The sequence below is a fragment of the Hippocampus zosterae genome, chromosome 17 (assembly GCF_025434085.1).
Source record: "Hippocampus zosterae strain Florida chromosome 17, ASM2543408v3, whole genome shotgun sequence".
In the NCBI taxonomy this organism is placed as follows: Eukaryota; Metazoa; Chordata; class Actinopteri; order Syngnathiformes; family Syngnathidae; genus Hippocampus; species Hippocampus zosterae.
This window is the reverse complement of record NC_067467.1, coordinates 153,645-172,935: the sequence shown is the minus strand read 5'-3', so window position 1 is coordinate 172,935 and position 19,291 is coordinate 153,645. Positions and strand designations below refer to the sequence as shown.

The window sequence follows — 19,291 nt, the reverse complement described above, 5'->3', positions numbered from 1 at the left end:
GATTTATGACCTCGCGCGTTTTTGGAGGACGAACGGGAAGCTCTTGGCCACGTTGCCAACCCTCACGCAGACTCGCAATCGCACGTTCACTAACAAACGCACATTAACACTGTCAGAAACACGCCATCACTCACTCCCTCACCTACTCTTTCACTTCTTCACTCCCACGGTTGATTGTCAGCCCTTTTTAGGGTATGCTAGTCACAGTTCACAGGACAGGAGGTGTCATTGCACTGCAAGGAGGAGATGCACCGGCACACAAACAAACACACACACACACACGCGCTCACAAATGCGCATTCACGAGTGGGCAGCAACTGCAGTGGACCGGTGCGAGCGGGAAAAGTGCTGGGCGCGTGTGTGCGCACGCGGTGTTGCGTATTTGTGGAGTTGTTGCAGTTGTGACAGCTGGGATGAAGGAGTGGGGGCGGCGTGTGTGTGTGATGGGAGGAGGTGCCAACAGGAGCAAGTGGCTCTTTATTTTCACATCTTCTTCACTTGTAGTCTGTACGTGTGTGTGTGTGTGTTTGTGGATGGTCTCTTTGGGGTGTGACGTCGTCGCGAACAGTACGGAGCTTTGTTGGATGGATGCAAATGTTTCTAGGACCCGCGGTTGATTGGCCGTGACTGCTCGTTGACAAAATGCCTTTTGAGGGCAAATGCCGACAGAAATCAGGGAAGCGTAGCAAGGCCGGCGTATTTGGGCCGCAGCCAAAATGGCCGCTTTCAAATCCAAACGGCTGCCTTCCCGTCGGCTCTCCGCCACGGGCCCCTTTTCCACGTGACCCCTTCCTCAACCGTGCCATCCTTTCGTTCTCAAAGAGCGTGCCGTCAAAAGCGGCCCAGCGCTCGGGTAGGGGGCGGGGTCACGTCGGCCACGATGAGGTCATCGCGCCGGTTGGATGAAGGCGGCCGTGACCGGCGGGGCCTACCGGGTCGCTCGCGCCCGGGCCGCTCCTCGGGCTTCTTTCCTGTGGGGCCCTTTCGCTCCCGGCCTCCCGGCTGGGAGCGCGGGAGAAGGTGGCGGGGGGCTCGGGGGATCGGGTGGCCGCACAAATGTGAGCTCAATTGTGAACTCAATTACGCAACACTTTGAGGATAAGTTTGGGATTATACGGCAGACAGATGCCATGTGGGACCGCAGGGGCAGACGCGACTGGCGGACACGGGAGGTGGTTTATGACGGCGCGCGCGCAATTTGGCGCGGCCTCGGAGGACGACGGAGGCCGCACCTTCGGAGGCGTGGCCCAAAGCTTTCCAGGAAAGCAGTGGGCGGGGCCTACGCGCCATCAATTCTGCCCCAAATTACCGTCGGCAAGAAGAACGGAAAGCAAGTCGTTGGAAGTGCAACTGCGACTTGACGAAAATGTTCAAAGGCAACGAAATGATGTCAAATATCAGTGGGGAAAAACGAGGCGAGAGAGGAGTGCCTTGAGTCAAAGCGCCGCACTCTCACGCGTCCGCAAGGCCGCCGGTGAATGGCTTGCTCGACATCCAATGATTTGTTTCCCAGAAACACCAGGCCCCCCCATCCCTCCCCACCCCCGTACGCCGCTGCCGAGCGTGCACAGGATCTGCGCGCGCTTCCGACTTCCTCACCTTCTTCTTCGTTCACGTCCCTTTCCATAAAGCGCAGCCAAGCGCACAAGAAACGCTCATGCAGACATCAGAAGCCCGACGTTGGGTCTCCTCCAGCAAAAGCAAATCAGAGACACATTTGGACCAGGTCCCGCGCTGGATGGAAACGGATCAACGCTCGGAGAAAGGAAAGGCCTTTGGATGCTCCTGAAACAACGGGAGAGGAAAGGCCCAGCCTGGAATCAATAAGGGCTTAAATTTTTTTTTTTCCGGGTTTGGGCTTGACGAGAGAAAGAGGGGATGGGGGCTGGTGAGGGGGGAGCATCTTCCCTTCCTGGAAGGGAACAGGAAGGGCCACCGGGAAGGGGGAGCCAGGTCACTCGGCTACTTCCTGCCGGGGTCACCGAGGATCATGAGATAAGTACGTGCGCCTTGTAAGAGGAGCCACCTGTCTGGGATCCCGATTGGCCTGGAATTGATCCCATTCCGATGCTCTGGCCAAGCCACCAAGAGGAGATCTTTCACAGGGGGGGGTTTCTTTGCCGGATTGTTGCAGGGATTTTCTGTGAGATGCGGAGAGACGTGCCGCAACCCCGACGGGGGGAGGTGGGGGGCGCTGAATAAAGCTCAGATGTCCTTCACACACACAGGAGGGGGCAGGGGGGTTGTTTTGGGGTGGGAGAAGTTGGGGGGCTGCAGTCGGACCGCCGCCGGCCGTGGTGATGCTTTCCCGGCCGGGGGAGACGATGACAATGGGCTCCATTGCGCACGGGCTATTGACCGCCGGGCGGCGAGGGTCGCTCGCAGCCCATAGCGTCACCCACAAAGCCCATTCCCATGATGTCGCCGGCTCATGTTTGGCACCTTCTCGGCGCCGAGGACACTGGATGCAGAAGATTTTCCCTGTTCCCTTCCTCGCTCTCAATTGCGCTCATGAGATGATTGAGTTACATCCACGCGCTCCGGCCCGCCAGCGCTGCCATTCCGCTAACGGGGTTAAATACGGTTCAATTGCACAATCGCGCGGCCTGCGATTAGCCCAGCACGCCTGTCAATAAAGACGGCAGTATATCCGCACGGGGAGTCCCCCCCCCAAATTGCTCTCATTAAATGCTAGCGTCTGCGTTTTGTGTTGCTAAATTGATTTGAAGATCAACCCGTGGCCAAGCTGCTGCTGCGGCGTTAATGTCACGAAAAGGTCACGAATCCAGCGATACGGGGTCAAACTGTTGTCGGAAAAGATCTAATATCCAAGCAAAGCAGAGATGGCTGCAGCAAAACAAAAAACGCAGCTCAAACCATTTGTAAATCCACAATGGAAGGCGCTTAAGCATCCAAGAATCCAAAAAGGAGTGACAAAAAGGATATGACATATTATAATACAGTCTATAATATCGACTGTATGTGTGTGTGTATTTGCCGCAAATCAAATGCAAAAATAAGGATGCAGCTGACATGGCCGAGCGTGATGGCATCACCTCCGTAGCGTACGGCTGCCAACGGCCACATGTGCACGTCTGCGCAGCTGCACATGCTTGGACGCGGCGTACATCTGTCTGCCATACATCCGTCAGTGCCTGCGCAGGTGCGCACGCACACACATTCGCTAGCAAAGCCTCAGCTGAGCGCGTCATGCGCTAACCTCACAAGCTCCTCGGGCCTATTTTGGGCGATTCCTGCAGGAAACGCGATCCGCTCGCTTTGATACGGTGGCTCTTGGCCACTTATTAACTGCGGCCAACGTGGCTTCAGAAGAAGATGACAAAGAGCGGGCGTGCCTTTTCAAGAGCGGGCGATTGTTAGCAAAGAGTTGGGAATGATCTTAACGCAGGGGCGTCAAAGTCGGGTCCCGGAGCGCCACCGGTCCGCGTGCGTTCCATCGCAGCCGATTCGAATGAGGCTGACATTGAACATTTGAATCAGCTGCGTTGCAACGGGGAGACTCGGAAAACGTGCGGCGCGGCGGCACTCAGGGACACGACTTTGACACCCTTGAAATTTAATGTCACTTGCGCATGAAGCCCGCATGAATTCCAAAGTGGGCCTGACCCGTACGGCCGCAAGGAAACCGGGACATGTGCTGAGGGTCAAGGGTCATCTCTCACCCCCATTTCGTCCCACCCCATCCTGCGCTCCGTTGCGCGCACACACCCGACCATCCTCCCAGTCACATTCCACGTTGCTCCTCCAGGCTCGGGCCGGAAGAGAGTCCGTCCCCCCCCGCGGTCGGAGAAGACCTGCTTCCGGAGCCCATAAACCTCGGCCCACCCACCCGCGGAGGGACCGGAGGGGGGTGTACGCGGAGAGCGCGCAAGGCGCCAAGAAAAGTGAGCCCGCGTGCAAATCCACCAAACATCAACAGCCGGCCCGGAGCGAGGCGGGCCACCCCCCCGAGGCTTTGCCATTCCATCGGCGACGGCAACGTGGACGGGCCTCGGCCATTCCCCGCAGAAATCCCACAAGAAAACGCCGTGACGATGACGAGTCCCGCCGCGACTTGCTTGCGCAAACGGCGGCGTCTTGAGAGATGAGTTGAAACCAGGAGCCCCCAAGCCTCTTTTGGGGGGTTGTCCTTCTCGACGTGACAAAAGCTACTAGACGATGGCACGGCGGAGCGTGTCGCGCGCATGACTTTGCGGCCGGGACGCCGGTTCCTCCTCGGCCGGCTCATGCAAATCTGCTGGCGGGCGAAGGAGGAAGCGATCAACTGCCGTCACTTTGCTCGCACGACAAACAATCGCGGCTTTTCAACAGTCAAGGCACCAGAAAGGGCCTTGACGGCATTGGAAAGTCACCTTCAAGATAAAGGAAACAGCTTTGGGCCAATTTGGACGTCTGGTGCCGCAAGGCTGCGTTTAAGAGTGGAACCTTCGCAGCTCCTTGCCGACACGCCAAGACGTTGCGAGGGTCTCACTTGAGGATTTCGGATGGCCGCAGTGAGCGGCCCGCAGACGGACCTTTTTTTTTTTTGCTCTCTTTTTGTCATGGCGCGTTGCTCTCGCAGGGCCGCTGTGGCCGGGGGGGCCGGTGGGCTGTTGCGGACGGAATAACAGGGTGACGACTGTTCCCCGCTCCCAGCCAGATGCAACCGATGACCGGGGGGGCGGGAGGGGCGACCGCTGGGGCTCTTTTGGCTCCTCCATAGGGCCTTCATTTAGCCTCCCGGTGGCTGCGCAGATGTGCGGCGAGACCAGATGTGCCGCCGAAGGCCGACGGCGCGGCGAGGCTCGTCCGTGCAGATGGCTCGCACAGGCCGCCCATTGTGCGTCCGCACCTGCACTGCTTTGCGCCGACTTTTGCCAACTCCCGTTCGCGACGGCGGCGTCGCCGCTCCCCAACTCAACATCCCAAAAAAAGAGCGCCGAGCTCTTTCGGCGAAGCTGTCGCCGCAGCGGACCGAGGAAGCGTCTCTCGGTCGGTCCGCGCGGTGTCGTCCCTACGCAATCGGAGTAGAAGCCACCCGGGGACGTGTTGGAAGCGAGCGTGGACCTCGGAAAAAGAAAACGTACAGCAAAGCGCTTTTGAAGCGGCCCCTCGTCAGGGTTTTCAGCTGACCTGAACTTGAAGGGTCGGCAAAGGGTGCGGGAGGAAGATAGACGAGTGGAATCCGGAGCGAACCAAGGAGGAGTCGAGAGTGGTCGGGGGTCACGTTCGTCACGTGGCCCCCTCCTTCACGCATTCGTTCTCAGAGCGCACGGGGCCCGGTGTCAGAAAGAAGCCCCCTTTCTGTCCGGCGGGGCCCTGGGCTAATGCGATTGAGAGAAATGAGGGCAATTATGCGGCGGATTGCGGGCCGCCCCGCCGTGGGAATTTGCTGACGGGAAGAAGCAATTCATGGGCTCCTTTTCCATCTCTCGGAGGACATTCTCGCATTGATGACATTACGGCTAATCCGATCAACGGCTCCCGGAATGCCCCGTCCCGCTCCCGATGTGATCATGCCAAAATGGCCGCCCCCGAGCAGCCTGCCGGGTGACACCTTTGCTGTTGTTCTTCTTGATTAGATTGACATAAATATATAAATCTCATATATTGACGTGATGCGCATCATCGCTGGCCAATGACGAGCACGTCTTTTTGCATTTTCTTGGCTTTCCTGAGAGAGAAAGTCGATGGAAGGACATCACAGCATCTTGCCGAAAGAGCGCTTGCGCGTGACCGACCGATGTTTTCAAAGTACGGACCGCTCGGTACCAATTGAAGCACCCGGGTTGGATCCACGGCGGGTTCTTTCCCAATGAAGGAAAGCGATCGGCCGACAGCCCGCGCCCAAGGCGGGGGCCTATTTTTCCGCCACTCTCATACTCATTTACTGGGCCCAAGCAAAACACCCGCATCGGAAAAGGAGCCAGCGAGGAGACCGAGCCGAGCGCGGATTCATCGCCGGGAATTCCGCGACCACGGCGGACGGAGTTCCGAGTGCGGCGATACGGCGAGAGGGGACCCAGGCAAACGCTTGCCTTTCATCCAGATGAAGGCCACGAGGAGGACGCTCTTCCGCCGGCGCGCAAGGGGCTCCGGCGGCCCACGCGTGGACGCTTACATCCTGTTTGGGGAAGGCGGCCTTTTGGAAAGCATCCGTTCGGCGCTCCCTCCGGCGGCATCATCGCACGCGTGCCCGAGGGAGCGGAACATGCAGCCGGAACGGGCCTGGAAGCCACGGTAGCAGATTTGGACCACCTCACGAGGAAAAAAGCTGGGCCTTCCCGGGCGGGAGGCTCCCTCCCTCGGGAAGCAATGAGCCCTCGAGGACCGCCGGCGAGAAGGCGGCTCCAACGCCGGCCGGGTGGCTTGACGTTATCCTTCCGCCGTGGCCGAGCGTTCTCGGCAAAGTCCCGCTTTTGACCAGCCTGTGAAAGCTTTCTCACCCCGCACCAAGCGTGTTTGGAGAGCCCCGCGAGGACCGCCGCGCGCTTCCTTTTCAGCGTCCCTCGTGAAACCCAATTGCACGCGCGCGCTGTGTGGTCCGGCAGAAGGGGGCCGGAGAACGACCTCGCCCTTGGTCAACAACGAGCGGGGAAGCGGGGAAGCGAAGAATCTCGGCGGAGACGCTGTTCCCAACAAATGACTCACGGCGGCCATTAAGACAGGAGGAGGAAGGAAAGCGGGCAGGCCGCAGAGCATTTTCACTTTCACCGTTTGACAAGCGCGCCGCGCCGTCGCGGCTCACTTGCAGTACCACCGCAAGACTTTGGGGGGAGATTCGGCAGCGGCCCGAGATGCCAAGTCACCTTTCCTCGCCTTTGATGCGAAGGTGCCTCCTTCCTGGCGTGAGAAAAGACGAGCAAACCATCTTCGCGTGAGCTCGGGCCAGCGCAATGAGGAGGGATTTCAAACGGGAGAAAGCCATCCATCCATCCATCCATCCATCCTGACTTACTGCCACGTTGCGGTCAATTCCTTCGCACGTGCCTCCGCAGACTTCATTTGCCTTTGAAGCGTTTCATAGAAGGGCATTTTTGCTTTGCTGGATATTTGAGATTTCTCTTCGCTGGGTTGTTTTGATCTGGTCCAGCCATTTTCCGCCGACACAGATGATTCCCATTGTGAGTCATCATCATTGCCGGCGAAGGAAAAAGACCGTGATGTCAGCTTTGGGAAGTTTTTTTGGGAGGGGGGGGGGGAAGGTGGGAGCCCTTTGGGTCGCTAACTCAACACAGAGCAAAAAGGAGCTTGCAAAACATGGCTTTGATGGCCTCAAAGCGAGTCTCACCTTTGACCTTTGACCCAAATATTAATGACGGTGTTTAAAAGCTAAGGAGTCCCAAATGAGCGAGGACGCGATAAATCCGCCCGTTCGTCGGCAGAGAGATGACTTCAGAGCAAAACAGTTGGAAGTGCAAAGGGGAGCGAGAGGAAGGTGTGTCGGGGAAAGACCCGAGGAGCGGAGGGCCTTCAAGGCGTGGGAATAATCCCAGGAATTTGACGTCCACGCGCGACTCTGCTCCTTTGGACTTGTCCACGCGGGCCTCCGCGGGCAGGTTCCGACCCTTCCGGGGCGCACGTACAGGCGAGCGTCTTTTCCGCTTTGGTCCCGTATTGCGATTGCGCTGTCTTCCAGAAACGTGGTGGGGGGCTTTTCTTGAATCGTGGAGTCGGTCGCCCGGGGCTTCAAGTGGCAGTTGGCCAACCCGCGAGCAAAGCTCGAACGCGGCCCGACGAATAAGGGACGTGACAGAAAAGGGGATTCTTGCACCTCCCCGAGCGTCCGTGAGCATGTAGCCAGCAAACGCCATTTGTCCTGGTGTGCAAAAGTCAAAAGGAAAAAGTCAGGCGCGGCCCAAGCTAAACCCCCCCCCAAAAAAACCCCAGCAACTCCGTTGTAAAATGCAAAGCGCGGCTTTTTGCATCTTATTTTCCTTGCCAAACATCTGCACGGCAAAGAGCGAGAGCGGCCACGTTTGCATAGACAAATAGCACCCGGGCCCCCCCACCCCCTCGCGTGCAGCTTTTGGGATGCAAAGCGGAGGATGTCTATCGTGTCGGCATTCCGACCAATGGGGAAATGGCGGGCGGCCATACGACCGTTAACGGCGACTTCCCCGTTTGCCGGCGCTCAGGGCTGCTGGTTTGCATGTCTTCCCGATGGCTTGTGTCACAGTCCAAAGAGGAGCGCGGCCCGTCCGCGACACCGACGCCGGCCTCGGCGCCCGCCACGTGACCAAACGCAGTCCGAGTGTGCCGTGGCGACGCCTTGCCATGAAAGTGACCCAGAAGCTTTCGTGACGCATTGAGCTCCGACCGCAAGGGGGAAGGGATTGCTTTGCGCCTCTGATGCTAGCTTTTTCCATCCGGGACAGCACGCCAGCGCCGCTCCGTCAAACACTTTTGACGCGGGGCGGGCCGGGCGTTGCGCAGCCTGATATTGTGGGAACGGGCCGAGCGGGCTTGTTGACCCACCTGCTCCCTTCTCTCTTCGGCCGCATCTCGTCAGATTTCAGCAGCTGCGGCCCGCCTCACAAAACGCCTCTTTGTCATCTTTTCGAGGCGCACGCGCGTGAGCGCGGCCGGGAGATGCGCAGACGGCGGCGCTGGAGGAGAAGGAGGAGGGAAGAAGGCCGATAAAAACACCTCAAATGGGACCGCTAGTGGTTGGACCTTCTCCTCGCGAGTGCGCAGTACCAATTGTCAGTGTGCGTGCGAGGGATTCCGAGTGACCCTGGTCAACTGGAGTCGTGCTTCGCACGGCGACGTTTCATGCGCTGCGTGTGGGGTCGATCGGACTCCCGACCTCACGTGCTCCGGGTCGTTTGCCGGCGCATTTGTCCTCACTTCGTGATGCCGATATGAGAAAGAGAAAAAAAAAAAACAGTAACAGCATAGCGCAAGTTTTATTCCGAGCATATGCTGTGAGGATGAGAGGGCGGCGAGACAAGTTGGGAAGTGGGGGGGCGTGTTTGCTGGATTGGCGAGAAAGGAAAACACCACCCACGCTCCTTTGGGATATCTCGGTACACCTTGGGGAGGGTCGCCGAGCGGGCTCACCCTCCGAAAATAGCGCAACGCTAGCCAGCTAAGCTAACTAAGAGACCGAGCGCCCGATGGGAAAAATCAAAACAGCCGAGTGACAAGCGCCGAGGTGAACGCCAACTTCAACACCGACCCAATCCGGATTTGCTTCCTTGACTGGCTTGAGCGCGTTGCCAAAATTGGACACTTTTCAAATCACGCCCCCGTTTTTCCGTAGGCGGCCCTCCAACCCAAAGGTTTGGACGCCTCCGAGTCAACCGGCGAAAAGCGTAGCGCTAACCTGCTAACTGGGCAAAAACAAGAAGAAAGGCACCAAATAGCCACCAGACCATCTCGACGCCGACGGCAAAGTGAACAAAGAAAGAAGAAAGCGAGCGTTGAGGCGGAAAGAATATTTGCCAGGGCGTGGCCGTCGTGACGCCGAGCGGCCTTGCCATCCGCGCTTTTCCCCACTTTGCAGTTTCCTGGACGGCGGCGCCACGAGCGAAGCAACACGCGGCGGGAAGGGGGAGCCTTTTCGGGAGGAAAAAAAAACCCCAAAAAGTACACTGCGGAGACACCTGACGTTTCGCAGATGGCAGATTCGTGCAGGAAAAGCGGTGGAGCGAGCGGCTACTCGCGCGGCTTCCAAAGTCCTTGGTGTTCATCCCTTCTCATTGAAAGCAGCGCCAGAAAGGAAGACTTGAGGAATGGCAGACAAGAATCTGGAAGCACTTGAGCTCTTTGATGCTTTTGACGTGGCTGAAGGCCAAAACGGCACCCTCACACACTTTGGACTAATTGTTTCCTCTCAGTCCACCTCGGCGCTCGAAATCAAAGTGCCAATGGCTCGGGAAAAGCGCCGATGACGCGGCGGGCGGGTGCGGGCGGGGGCGAAGGCTCGACGGGAGGGCCCGGCACCATGGCGACCGGCGCAGTGATTCAAACCAGCGGCGTCCTCGCTACCTGCCAGAAGGCCCCCCCGCCCCCCAACAAAGAAAGAACAAGTGAACAGTCGCTCGGGTCTGCCGGATGTCACCAGCAAGACGGTAGGAAGCAGAGCGGCGTGAGGTACTGAAAAGATGGCAACGGGGGGAGGGGAACAGGCCCCCTCTTGCCCCGGTGCACCAACATGCACGCGTCCAAGCATCCTCGTATACATTCTTTGCTTTGCATTTCAGAACAACAGAAGAACCGGCCGGCCGCCCCTTCCGATTGGGGCCAAATGCGTCTTTCGCACGACGCCCAAGCCGGGGCGGAGCCAAGCCAGCGAAGGGCCCAATGAACGGGCACGGCCGTTCCGGGGCCGCTTCGGGCCAATGGCAGGCGGAAGGCGGAGTGAGTGACGCCGTCAAAGCTCGGCAGCCCGCTCGGGCGGCGCTAAACGTCGAGCGCGCAGCCCGCCATGAAGAACGACGCGCGCTAACCAAGGAGTCCGCTTTTGGCCAGTGCGTGCGGGGGGAAGAGCTTATCTCGCTCTGTGATTATTATTATTATTATTATTATTAATTTTTATTTTTTGGGGGGGTGGGGGGCGGGGTGGAGCGGAGGGGAGGAGAAGCGCACCGCACCGCGCGTAAAAGGCGCGCGCCGAGCGTCGCTCCGGTCGCTTGGCGAATTCCGGGTCCCGGGAGTCATGTTGAAGATGAGCGAAGAGCACGACAAGTGCGAGCGGGCGTGCGGCAGCCCCGCGGGCACCGGCAGCTCGGCGTCCCAGGACGAGTCCGACTCGGACGCGCCGTCCTCGCCCGCCGGCTCCCCGCTGGCCGGCTCGAGCAAGAAGTCGGACTCGGGGGACGACGAGCGCTTCCCGGCGTGCATCCGGGACGCCGTGTCGCAGGTGCTCAAGGGCTACGACTGGTCCCTGGTGCCCGTGCCGGCGCGGGGCGGCGGCTCCCTGAAGAGCAAGCCGCACGTCAAGCGGCCCATGAACGCCTTCATGGTTTGGGCTCAGGCCGCGCGCCGCAAGCTGGCCGACCAGTACCCGCACCTGCACAACGCCGAGCTCAGCAAGACGCTCGGCAAACTGTGGCGGTAAGAAAGGGGATTGAGTCTTATTTATTTCTCTCTCTCGACGTCGGGAGACGAGCGCGCCATTCACGATTGGACTTTTGCCCCAAATTTGCCACCCGATTTCCATCGCCCATTTGCGCTGCGGTTCCGGGCTCAACAAGTTCCGACACGTTTGACACCGCCGCCGCGTCTCTTCCTAACAGTTTGCTGTCCGAGAGCGAAAAGAGGCCCTTTGTGGATGAGGCCGAGCGGCTGCGGGTTCAGCACAAGAAGGACCACCCGGACTACAAATACCAACCCAGGCGGCGGAAGAACGTCAAGCCGGGCCACGGCGACTCGGACTCTGGCGCTGAGCTCGCCCAGCAGCAGCAGCCTGCTCCTCCTCTTCCTCCTCCTCATCATCATCACATGTACAAAGCGGAGCCGGGGATGGCTGGACTCGGCGGGATGGGCGACGGGCACCGCCATCCCGAACATCCAGGTCGGGCCCCTTTCTCCATCACAACAATGGAGGGCTTTCTCGTAGCGCCGGGCCCACGTCAAGTCTTGACTAAACATCAAATTAGATCGCCGCATGGATGCCCCAAAAACGGACCAGAATGCCGGAACAGCCGGGCGTACATTTGCGCCGAGACGTCCGACGTGGGCGGAGCTCGCTGTCGTAATTTGACATCCCCAGGGAAAAAAATGCAATCAAATAAATGGGCGCCGGGCAGCGGTTTCCCCAATTAACACCCAACCGGGTCCTCGTTAATCGGCCGTTCGACGGCTCATCGATTCGCAAATGAATCGGCGGCCCTTGACGTCATCGAGCGATCGTTCCGATGGTCCAAATGGTCTGATGTCCGCCTCAACGGTCATCATTTTCCCATTTGTGTCTTTGGCGCCCGATCCAAATCTGGGATGTCGGCGAGTCCTTCGGTCCCTCCCGTGCGACGCTGTCGTTTTGGACGTAACGTTTGCTCGACACTAATTGAGGGAACAGCGGTTTTCGTCAGGGCAAAATAAAATGGAATTTGTGTCTCAAGGCGAGCATTTTCGTTGGGCCGTTGTCAGCGGCGCTCTTTGATTGGGATTGTGGCTTTTGCAGGCCAGCCCCAGGGTCCGCCAACACCGCCCACCACCCCGAAAACGGAGGCGCAGCACGGCGCCAAGCGGGAGCCCAGGCAGCAGGGGCGCCGCCCGGCCGACGGCGGCAGGCACAACATCGACTTCAGCAACGTGGACATCTCGGAGCTGAGCACGGACGTCATCGGCAACATGGAGGCCTTCGACGTGCACGAGTTCGACCAGTACCTCCCCTTGAACGGCCCCGGCGCCGCTCCCTCCGCCTCCGCCGCCGCCGCCTTGTCCTTGGAGCCGGGCTCTTACGCTTACGGCGGCGCGGCGTGGAACCGCAAGAGCGCGGCGGCGGCCCCCGAGGCGTCCCAGCACCGCCTCCAGATCAAAACGGAGCAGCTGAGCCCGAGCCACTACAGCCAGCGCTCCCCCTCGCAAGCCGACTACGGCGCCTACGGCGGCCAGGCCTGCCTGGCCCCCTCGCCGGCCCCTTTCGCCGCCTCGCAGTGCGACTACAACGAGGCGCAGAGCTCCGGCTACTACGCCCCTTACTCGGGCTACCCGTCGGGCCTCTACCAGTACCCGTACTTCCACTCGCCCAGGCGGCCCTACGGCGGCCCCATCCTCAACGGCCTGAGCGCCGCGCCCGCTCACAGCCCCCCCGCCTCCGGCTGGGAACAGCCGGTCTACACCACGCTGACCCGACCCTAATGGGCGGCGGGGATGCGACACGGTCAAGCGCGATGAGCAAAAAAAAAAAAAAACAACAACAAAAAAGTGCCTGCTGATTTTCTCGGAAATCCTCACTTTCTTTGCAACGCTTGACTTTGCGCACCGAGAGAATTCTTGGCCGTGCCTCCGTGAGGACGTATCATGTCTCTGTGGCCTGTCCTTTTTTTTTTTTTTTTTTTTTTATGGCATGGCACTTAGCGGTGAAACACGAGCCTCTTTCACGCAGTTCCCACAAAACAGCTGCATCGGAGAGCCGGCGCTCCGCGGCGGCATTAAAATCCCAGTTTCGGGGTCCGCTGCCCCTCCTGAAAAACGGACGCCACGTGGTCGAGCGGCTCCGGGCTCCGAGTGGCCGCGATATTTTGTTCCCTGTGATGTGAGGCCACACTCGGCTGCCTTACAAGTGTTGTTAGCGAGGGAAGAGCTGGTGTGGTTGGAGCTGGCTAGCTAGCTTGCTAGCTCGCTAAGCGCACGCCAGAACGGTGGCAAAGACATCACGGCGGGGGCCACTGGGAAAGTGACAAGTACGCGACTCCATGGCGGCACAATTCTCAGTTGGAGTAAACTTGCCCAGGTCTGATCGTCCAATCTGTTTTGAGCTCACGGGGTCTTTGCAGCACACCCATCAAAAGGCACATTTGGCAACACAATATGGTGTCTTTTTTTTCCGGGAGATGTACGAAATGCTTGTCGCACGCGGTTTTTGGGGGGGGCGTTTGGCTGGGTCAAAAACTGCAGAGTCATCTTGACCTGAGGCGAGCTACTGACTGACTCCCACGATGCGAAAAGTGTGGACGTGAACAACAAAGTGCATTTCGGAATTCCCGCACGGCGAGTCTTCACAAAAGCGACTGGTATGACTCTCACCGTCTTTCTACTGTGTGTATATAAATGGATATTTATGTTGTTGCATTATTGGTTTCTCTTCTGGCGGACACGCACGCTGCGCGATGCGCCTCCCTGCGCGCGTCTCCTTGGCGGCGGGCGACGCGTCCACGTGTGAATGCGTCCGTCCGGTTCCAAAAGTGACTTGTTGATTGTTTGTTTTGTTTTTTATCTCAGCAGCCATCAAGTGCCACCGAAGCGCATCGTTGTGTCTTTTGACTGTCAGTATTGTTCCCAAACAAAAACCGCAGGTGTCAAAGTCTCCAATTAGTTTTGTACCTTTTTCTGGATGTATGATTGGGCACAAGCGGGCTTGCGAACACGGTTGTTCTATTGACTTGTTTTTCCAATGCCACGCCTTTTGTCCAGCTAACCCGTGTGCCGGCGGGCTTAATAAAATGCCTGTTCCTTATACCGCATGTCTTCTTGTCGTTCTTTGACCCACAGATGACAAATGCTTGTCACGTGTGCCGTATGACGTAGCCGCCGGTACGGTGCGGTTGTTTTGTTTTTTGATGTGCCGGCCGTGTTTGCCTTTTAGCGTACCGCATGTCGTGGCCGTCTGCGCCGTATTCCGGCATCGAAGAAGACTGGAGATTGTTGTCTCATATACATATACATCTCGTATACCAGTACTTCCCTGAAAGCAGAGTTTGGTGTTGGTTGTTTTTGAAAATATGCGTGGGCTCATACGCGTATTGTAATGGCTCATCTTGCCATTCTAAGCATCGGTCGAGAGAATTGAAGAAGACGAGAGGTTGCGGTCACGTGTCGGACACGTCCGCTGGCTGAAATTCCTTCTGTCATGCGCTGGCAGACTTATTTATTTATCCGTTTATTTGTTGATTTTCTTGAGTGGGGGTGTGACGTCAAGAATAGGGGAGTTTGTCAAAAATGGGAGGTTGGGGGATTCTTTTAAACTGCTGGATATGATAAATAATAATTAAAAAAAGAAAGATTGTTTATAACAGTCGTCGGCTTGCTCCCGGTGGGCGACGCTCCGGCGACCCGATCGAAGTTTCAGAGGAAAAGGCAGAGCTCAATTATTCCTTCCTGTGAAGCAAAGACGGCAGAAGAACGGGGAGAAGGGTTCCGTCCCATTGCGAACGAGTCGGTGCTGGCATGCGGGGCGAGCCGAGCGCCAGGGTCGCGCTGCTGAATTTTAATGATTCATTATGCCGCCGAGGGCCCTCATTGTGTCCCTTTATCCGGCCAGCGAGAAAGGAATTAATTGGACAGAAAATGGAAGGGCAAGGGGAACTGACAAGCCATTAAGAGGGTCTTGAATGGACAATTAGATGCACACGGAGGATGATCCTCCCTCCGCTGCCCCCCCGCCCTGCTCTCACGTCTCATAAATAAAAAACAACCAAAAAAATGGCATTTTAAAAAAACCCACAAACCGGAGAATCATATCGGCGCACAGAATCTGCGGATAATAAAAGAAGATAATACCACAGCAGATGGGGTGTGGGTGGCTCGACAGCGACTTGTTGTTTTTCTTCCCTCAAAGTCCTTTTTTTTTTTTTTTTTTTTTTTTTTGCACTAGTGTTTGCCAAATACTTTCAGGAGGAACTCTTGAGAAAGAACAGGAGTGAATAAAAGTGAGGCAAATAGGCTCTTCAGGGTGCTCGGGTCCAGTTTCCTTCCCCCGGAACTTCTCTCTGATGAGGAGGGCCCACTGGATTTCTACACCCTCCACGCCCCCCCACCCCGTTGAAAAAAACTATATACAGCATATGTATACATCTCTGACACAAATGTTTCGATTTTTGTCCTGGCAGGTGTAATGGGTTGAAACATTTTGGTGTGCTCGGACAATGAAATCTTTGTCCGCATGCTTTTCAGGGGACGTTGTGTGCATTTCTGCAGCATTTTGGGGGTGGGGTGGGGGGTCTTGTCACTCTGTCCGAAAAGGAAGACATGCTCGCCGGGGGATGAAGTTGTCAGAGTTGAAGTTCACCAACGTGGTCTCATTTCTGACTTGACAAAACCCCGAAAACTTCTCGGGGTTGCGGCGATGTTGTCTGGCCACTTCTGCTTGCAATCAAATGTGGGCGGGACTTGCGAAGAAATGGAGGCTGGAAAAACACAGATGCACAGAAATGTCCTGTCATGTGGAGCCATCGTCGCGAGTTTGGAGGGAACTTGGCGCTCCCACCGCCTGAGCGCACCCCATTGTCCCATTGTTGTTCATCAACCCCCCCCCCCCCCCCCCCCCGCCATCCACGGGGTGGGTTAGCTCGCCTGCTAGCGTAGCCTCATCCTGACTAATGAGCCTGGCTGACTCGGGGCATGTTTCTGGGAGGGAGCTGGGAAGTGTGAAAGCGGCGAGATTGTGAGGCTGATTTCCAAGCGAAATGAAGTGGAGAGAAAGGATGCTTCTTCATCTTGCCCCAGTCTCCCTGGCCACCTTCCACTTCGATGTCTCGTGTTGCCACCACGCATTTAATTGGCCCTTTTCCGTTTGAGAAAAAACTCGACGACACCAACAACATGGACAGGACTTCAAGTTTGTGCAGGATACGTTGGCCTCATTTTGGAATGAGCGCCGCCGAGCCACTCGGGGCGGGGTTTCCCGGCTAGCCCGCCAATATTGGAGTGAGCTGCCTCTAGTGGTGTGCAAGAGAATAACTGCCAGAGAACGCCGGTTGCGTTTCATTGCCCCCAAATTCAGTCGAGTGGAGAGGAAAAGGGGAGGAGGGGCGGGGGGGAATAATGCAGCGACAAATTTGACATCTGGCAGCGTTGCGTTTCTCCCGACAGTTGTCGGCAGTCTTTCACTTTTTCTCTTTGCTTTCACTCGGGCTTGGCACGAGCCGATTTGCAAAGGAGGTGGCGACGGAGCTGCTCATCTTCTCTCCGCCGCTTTTTCACACTCGTCCACGAGGAACCGCGGCTGCCATTTGGCTGCCCATCCATGCTTTTTTTTTTTTTTTCTTTGTTCTCTTCTCCTCATCTCGACTTCTCTTGACGCTTGCGTCCGCAGGCCGCGCCCTCGCCATCCTCCTTTTGCCAAAGAAGAGAGGCCAAATATGGTGGTGGCAAAGTCGCGGGGCTGCGATAGAAGCCAAAGGTGCCACAACGGAATCCAATCTTAGTTCTTCCTTGGAAGAGCGTGCCTCAAGGTGGAGTTGACTGCCTACACAACAACCTTATTGGGTTTGGGTAGTGTCGTTTTTGCGTAGAAACGCCGTCAAAACAATGGCGCTGGCCGAGGGGACGACGTGGGGTCGACAAGGGGAGGGCTCATCTGGAATGAGCATCACCCCCCCCCATCCCCTCAAGTCCCCTTCCTCTTGCAACACACTCGCTACGGCTCCCGCACGAGTCGCCCTCGTCAGCATGCGGGCTCCCGTCGGAGGCCGCCGTGCCCAGTGTGGGAGGAACGCTTGGCAGCAAAGCTCTGACGCTCGCCGTTCGCCCCGCCGGCGCGGGGAGGAAGACAAAAGAGGCAAGTGGACGGATCGGCGGGCCGTCCAACTCCATCCGGCCGTGCGTTCGAGACCATCCCCGCAAGTGTCACGTTGAAAGCTGAAAAGCGGCGCATCTCCAGCCACGCATGTTTGTTTGAGAGAGAGAAGAGCAAGTGTTGGTCCCCGCTCGGCACATTCTGTCCACTTGCAATAGAAAAAAGTGTTGCTCTGTGTGTGGGGGGGGGGGGGGGGGGGGGGGGTGAGAGAGAGAATAACTAAACGTGGGGCTAAAAACAAAGTCCGTTTCCAGGCACTGTCCCTTTGGTTGAAGTGAGATGTCTAACGTTCCACATTTGGCAAGAAATGATGCTGCTCATTTGTGTTCAGGCCACTGCCAAGTGAGGTTCTTCTTCTTGGCCACGTTGGACCCAAATGAGCGTCTACATGCCAAACCTTATTGGTCCTGCAGCTCACGTCGCAACTTGGGGCGAGAAAGTGCAAGTAAGAAATGTCTTCAAACTAGGGTCCGCCTCTGCATCATATCCGCACTTGTGCATCATTGTGGATTTTAAAGAATAATCCAAATGACAATTTGATATTTTCTCCAATTTGCCCACTCGCAGCATTCACTCCACTTGGGTGTTTCCCAAGATGTATCGACGCCTTTTTGGGGTTTGGAATCGGTGGCCGTGCGCTCCCACTCATTTGGATGCCCTTTGACCTTTCCAAACAACGTCATCGTTCTTGAGCCTTTTGGGCGGCGCTTTGCACGCGCTTTCGTCCGAGTGCGGCCAAGTCCCGGTGTGGGCGCGCCGACAGCTGCGTCCGCTCACGCACGCGGGTCGTGGCGGTGGGCTCAAAACAACAGCTGAGGCGAGGCCGGCTGCCGCTTTTCTGGCTGCCGCCTCCGCGACGCGGCTGCCGACGGCACCTTGCGACTCCCCCGCTCGGGAGCTCCAATGCGGTCACCGAGGGCATCCCCGCGTTTCCCTCCATCCGCCCCATTGAGAACCACGCCAGCGAGCGGAACAGCCTTTCCTTCCCGCCCGCACTCTTCCTCTTTTCGGACCGGGGCGCAATGGGAAAAGGCGCTTGAATTGTTGGAGCAAAAGCGAGAAAGAGAGCCCAGTAGTCATCATTCCTTCGATTGGTGGTGAAGGCTTGGCTGAATCTCTTTTGTTTAGTTTTTTTTTTCTGGGCATCACTTCATCGATCGTCCACCAGGCGGCACTGCGGCGTTCACAGCCTTGTGAATTTCCCCCGCGGGTGCTTCAAGTTCAGGTCTGTGGCGCCACCGTGTGTACGGGAGCCCACGTTACCCTCCTTGGCCGTTTCATTTCATTGCTTAGGCAGGACAAAAAGTCATCAGAAGTAGAAGAGACTCCTGAGGCCTCGGTGAACGTTTTATTGCACAATCTATCTGGCCATGAAACTTTTTTTGTTGTTGTTGTACTTTCTTCTGTCATCGTTATGAATGGACTGTGTTATTGTTTGAGCGCACGTGGAATGGAGGGAGCGATTGCGGGAGCGTTTTCAAGGCGACCCGAGCCGGCTTTGTAGCTGAGAACAAAGTGATTTGGCTTTCAGTGTGGACGGGGGATGTTTACAGGCTTAGTTGGGCACCAGGTGACATGTCAAGGGCTAGCAAATGAAGAGCCTGCAGCAAAAGAAGGTCATGGCGGAGATCGGCGGCTCGGTTGCTCGGATACCGGAGGCCGAGTCGGGCGAGAACGATGGTCGCGGGCGAGCGGCTTTCGTGATGTTGGACTTCCAAAGTGCACCGCAGTGTTTGAAAGGAAATTGACGCGCGAGGGTTTCGATTTGTGCATGATGAAGGCGTGTCCCAATGATCCTGGCGGAACACGTCGTGTTCATGTCATTTGCACTGTGACGAAAGACGTGCGTTCTCTGTGTTCTCTGTTTGCCACGTGCTGCCTTTCAAGGCGCATCCATAAGCGGTCACGCCTTGCCCGCACGTGTGCGCCAAATTGGGACCTTCATTACTGACTCCCGCTGCAACCCCAATTGAGTTTCATTGGTGTTTCTCCTCCTCCTGTCTGTCGGTCTCGGTGAGAGTCTGACTTGGGGGTCCGTCCCGCGAGTGACATGACCCGGTCGGGCCGGCGTCCTTGTTATGGCAAAGGCGTTCACGTGCACCC

General features: G+C 57.2%; 2 protein-coding genes across 2 annotated transcripts in view; both read left to right on the top strand.

Moving 5' to 3' along the window:
- The window catches only part of LOC127590341 (arf-GAP with dual PH domain-containing protein 1-like), a 95,340-nt gene that overhangs the window by 5,262 nt on the left and 70,787 nt on the right, over positions 1–19,291 (top strand). The gene's annotated exons all lie outside the window — the stretch shown is intronic.
- On the top strand, positions 10,580–14,128 carry sox8a (SRY-box transcription factor 8a). Its single transcript, XM_052049848.1, has 3 exons — positions 10,580–11,061; positions 11,244–11,521; positions 12,131–14,128. The coding sequence occupies exons 1-3, from the start codon at positions 10,664–10,666 to the stop codon at positions 12,808–12,810; spliced, it is 1,356 nt and encodes a 451-aa protein (XP_051905808.1). The 5' UTR covers positions 10,580–10,663; the 3' UTR covers positions 12,811–14,128.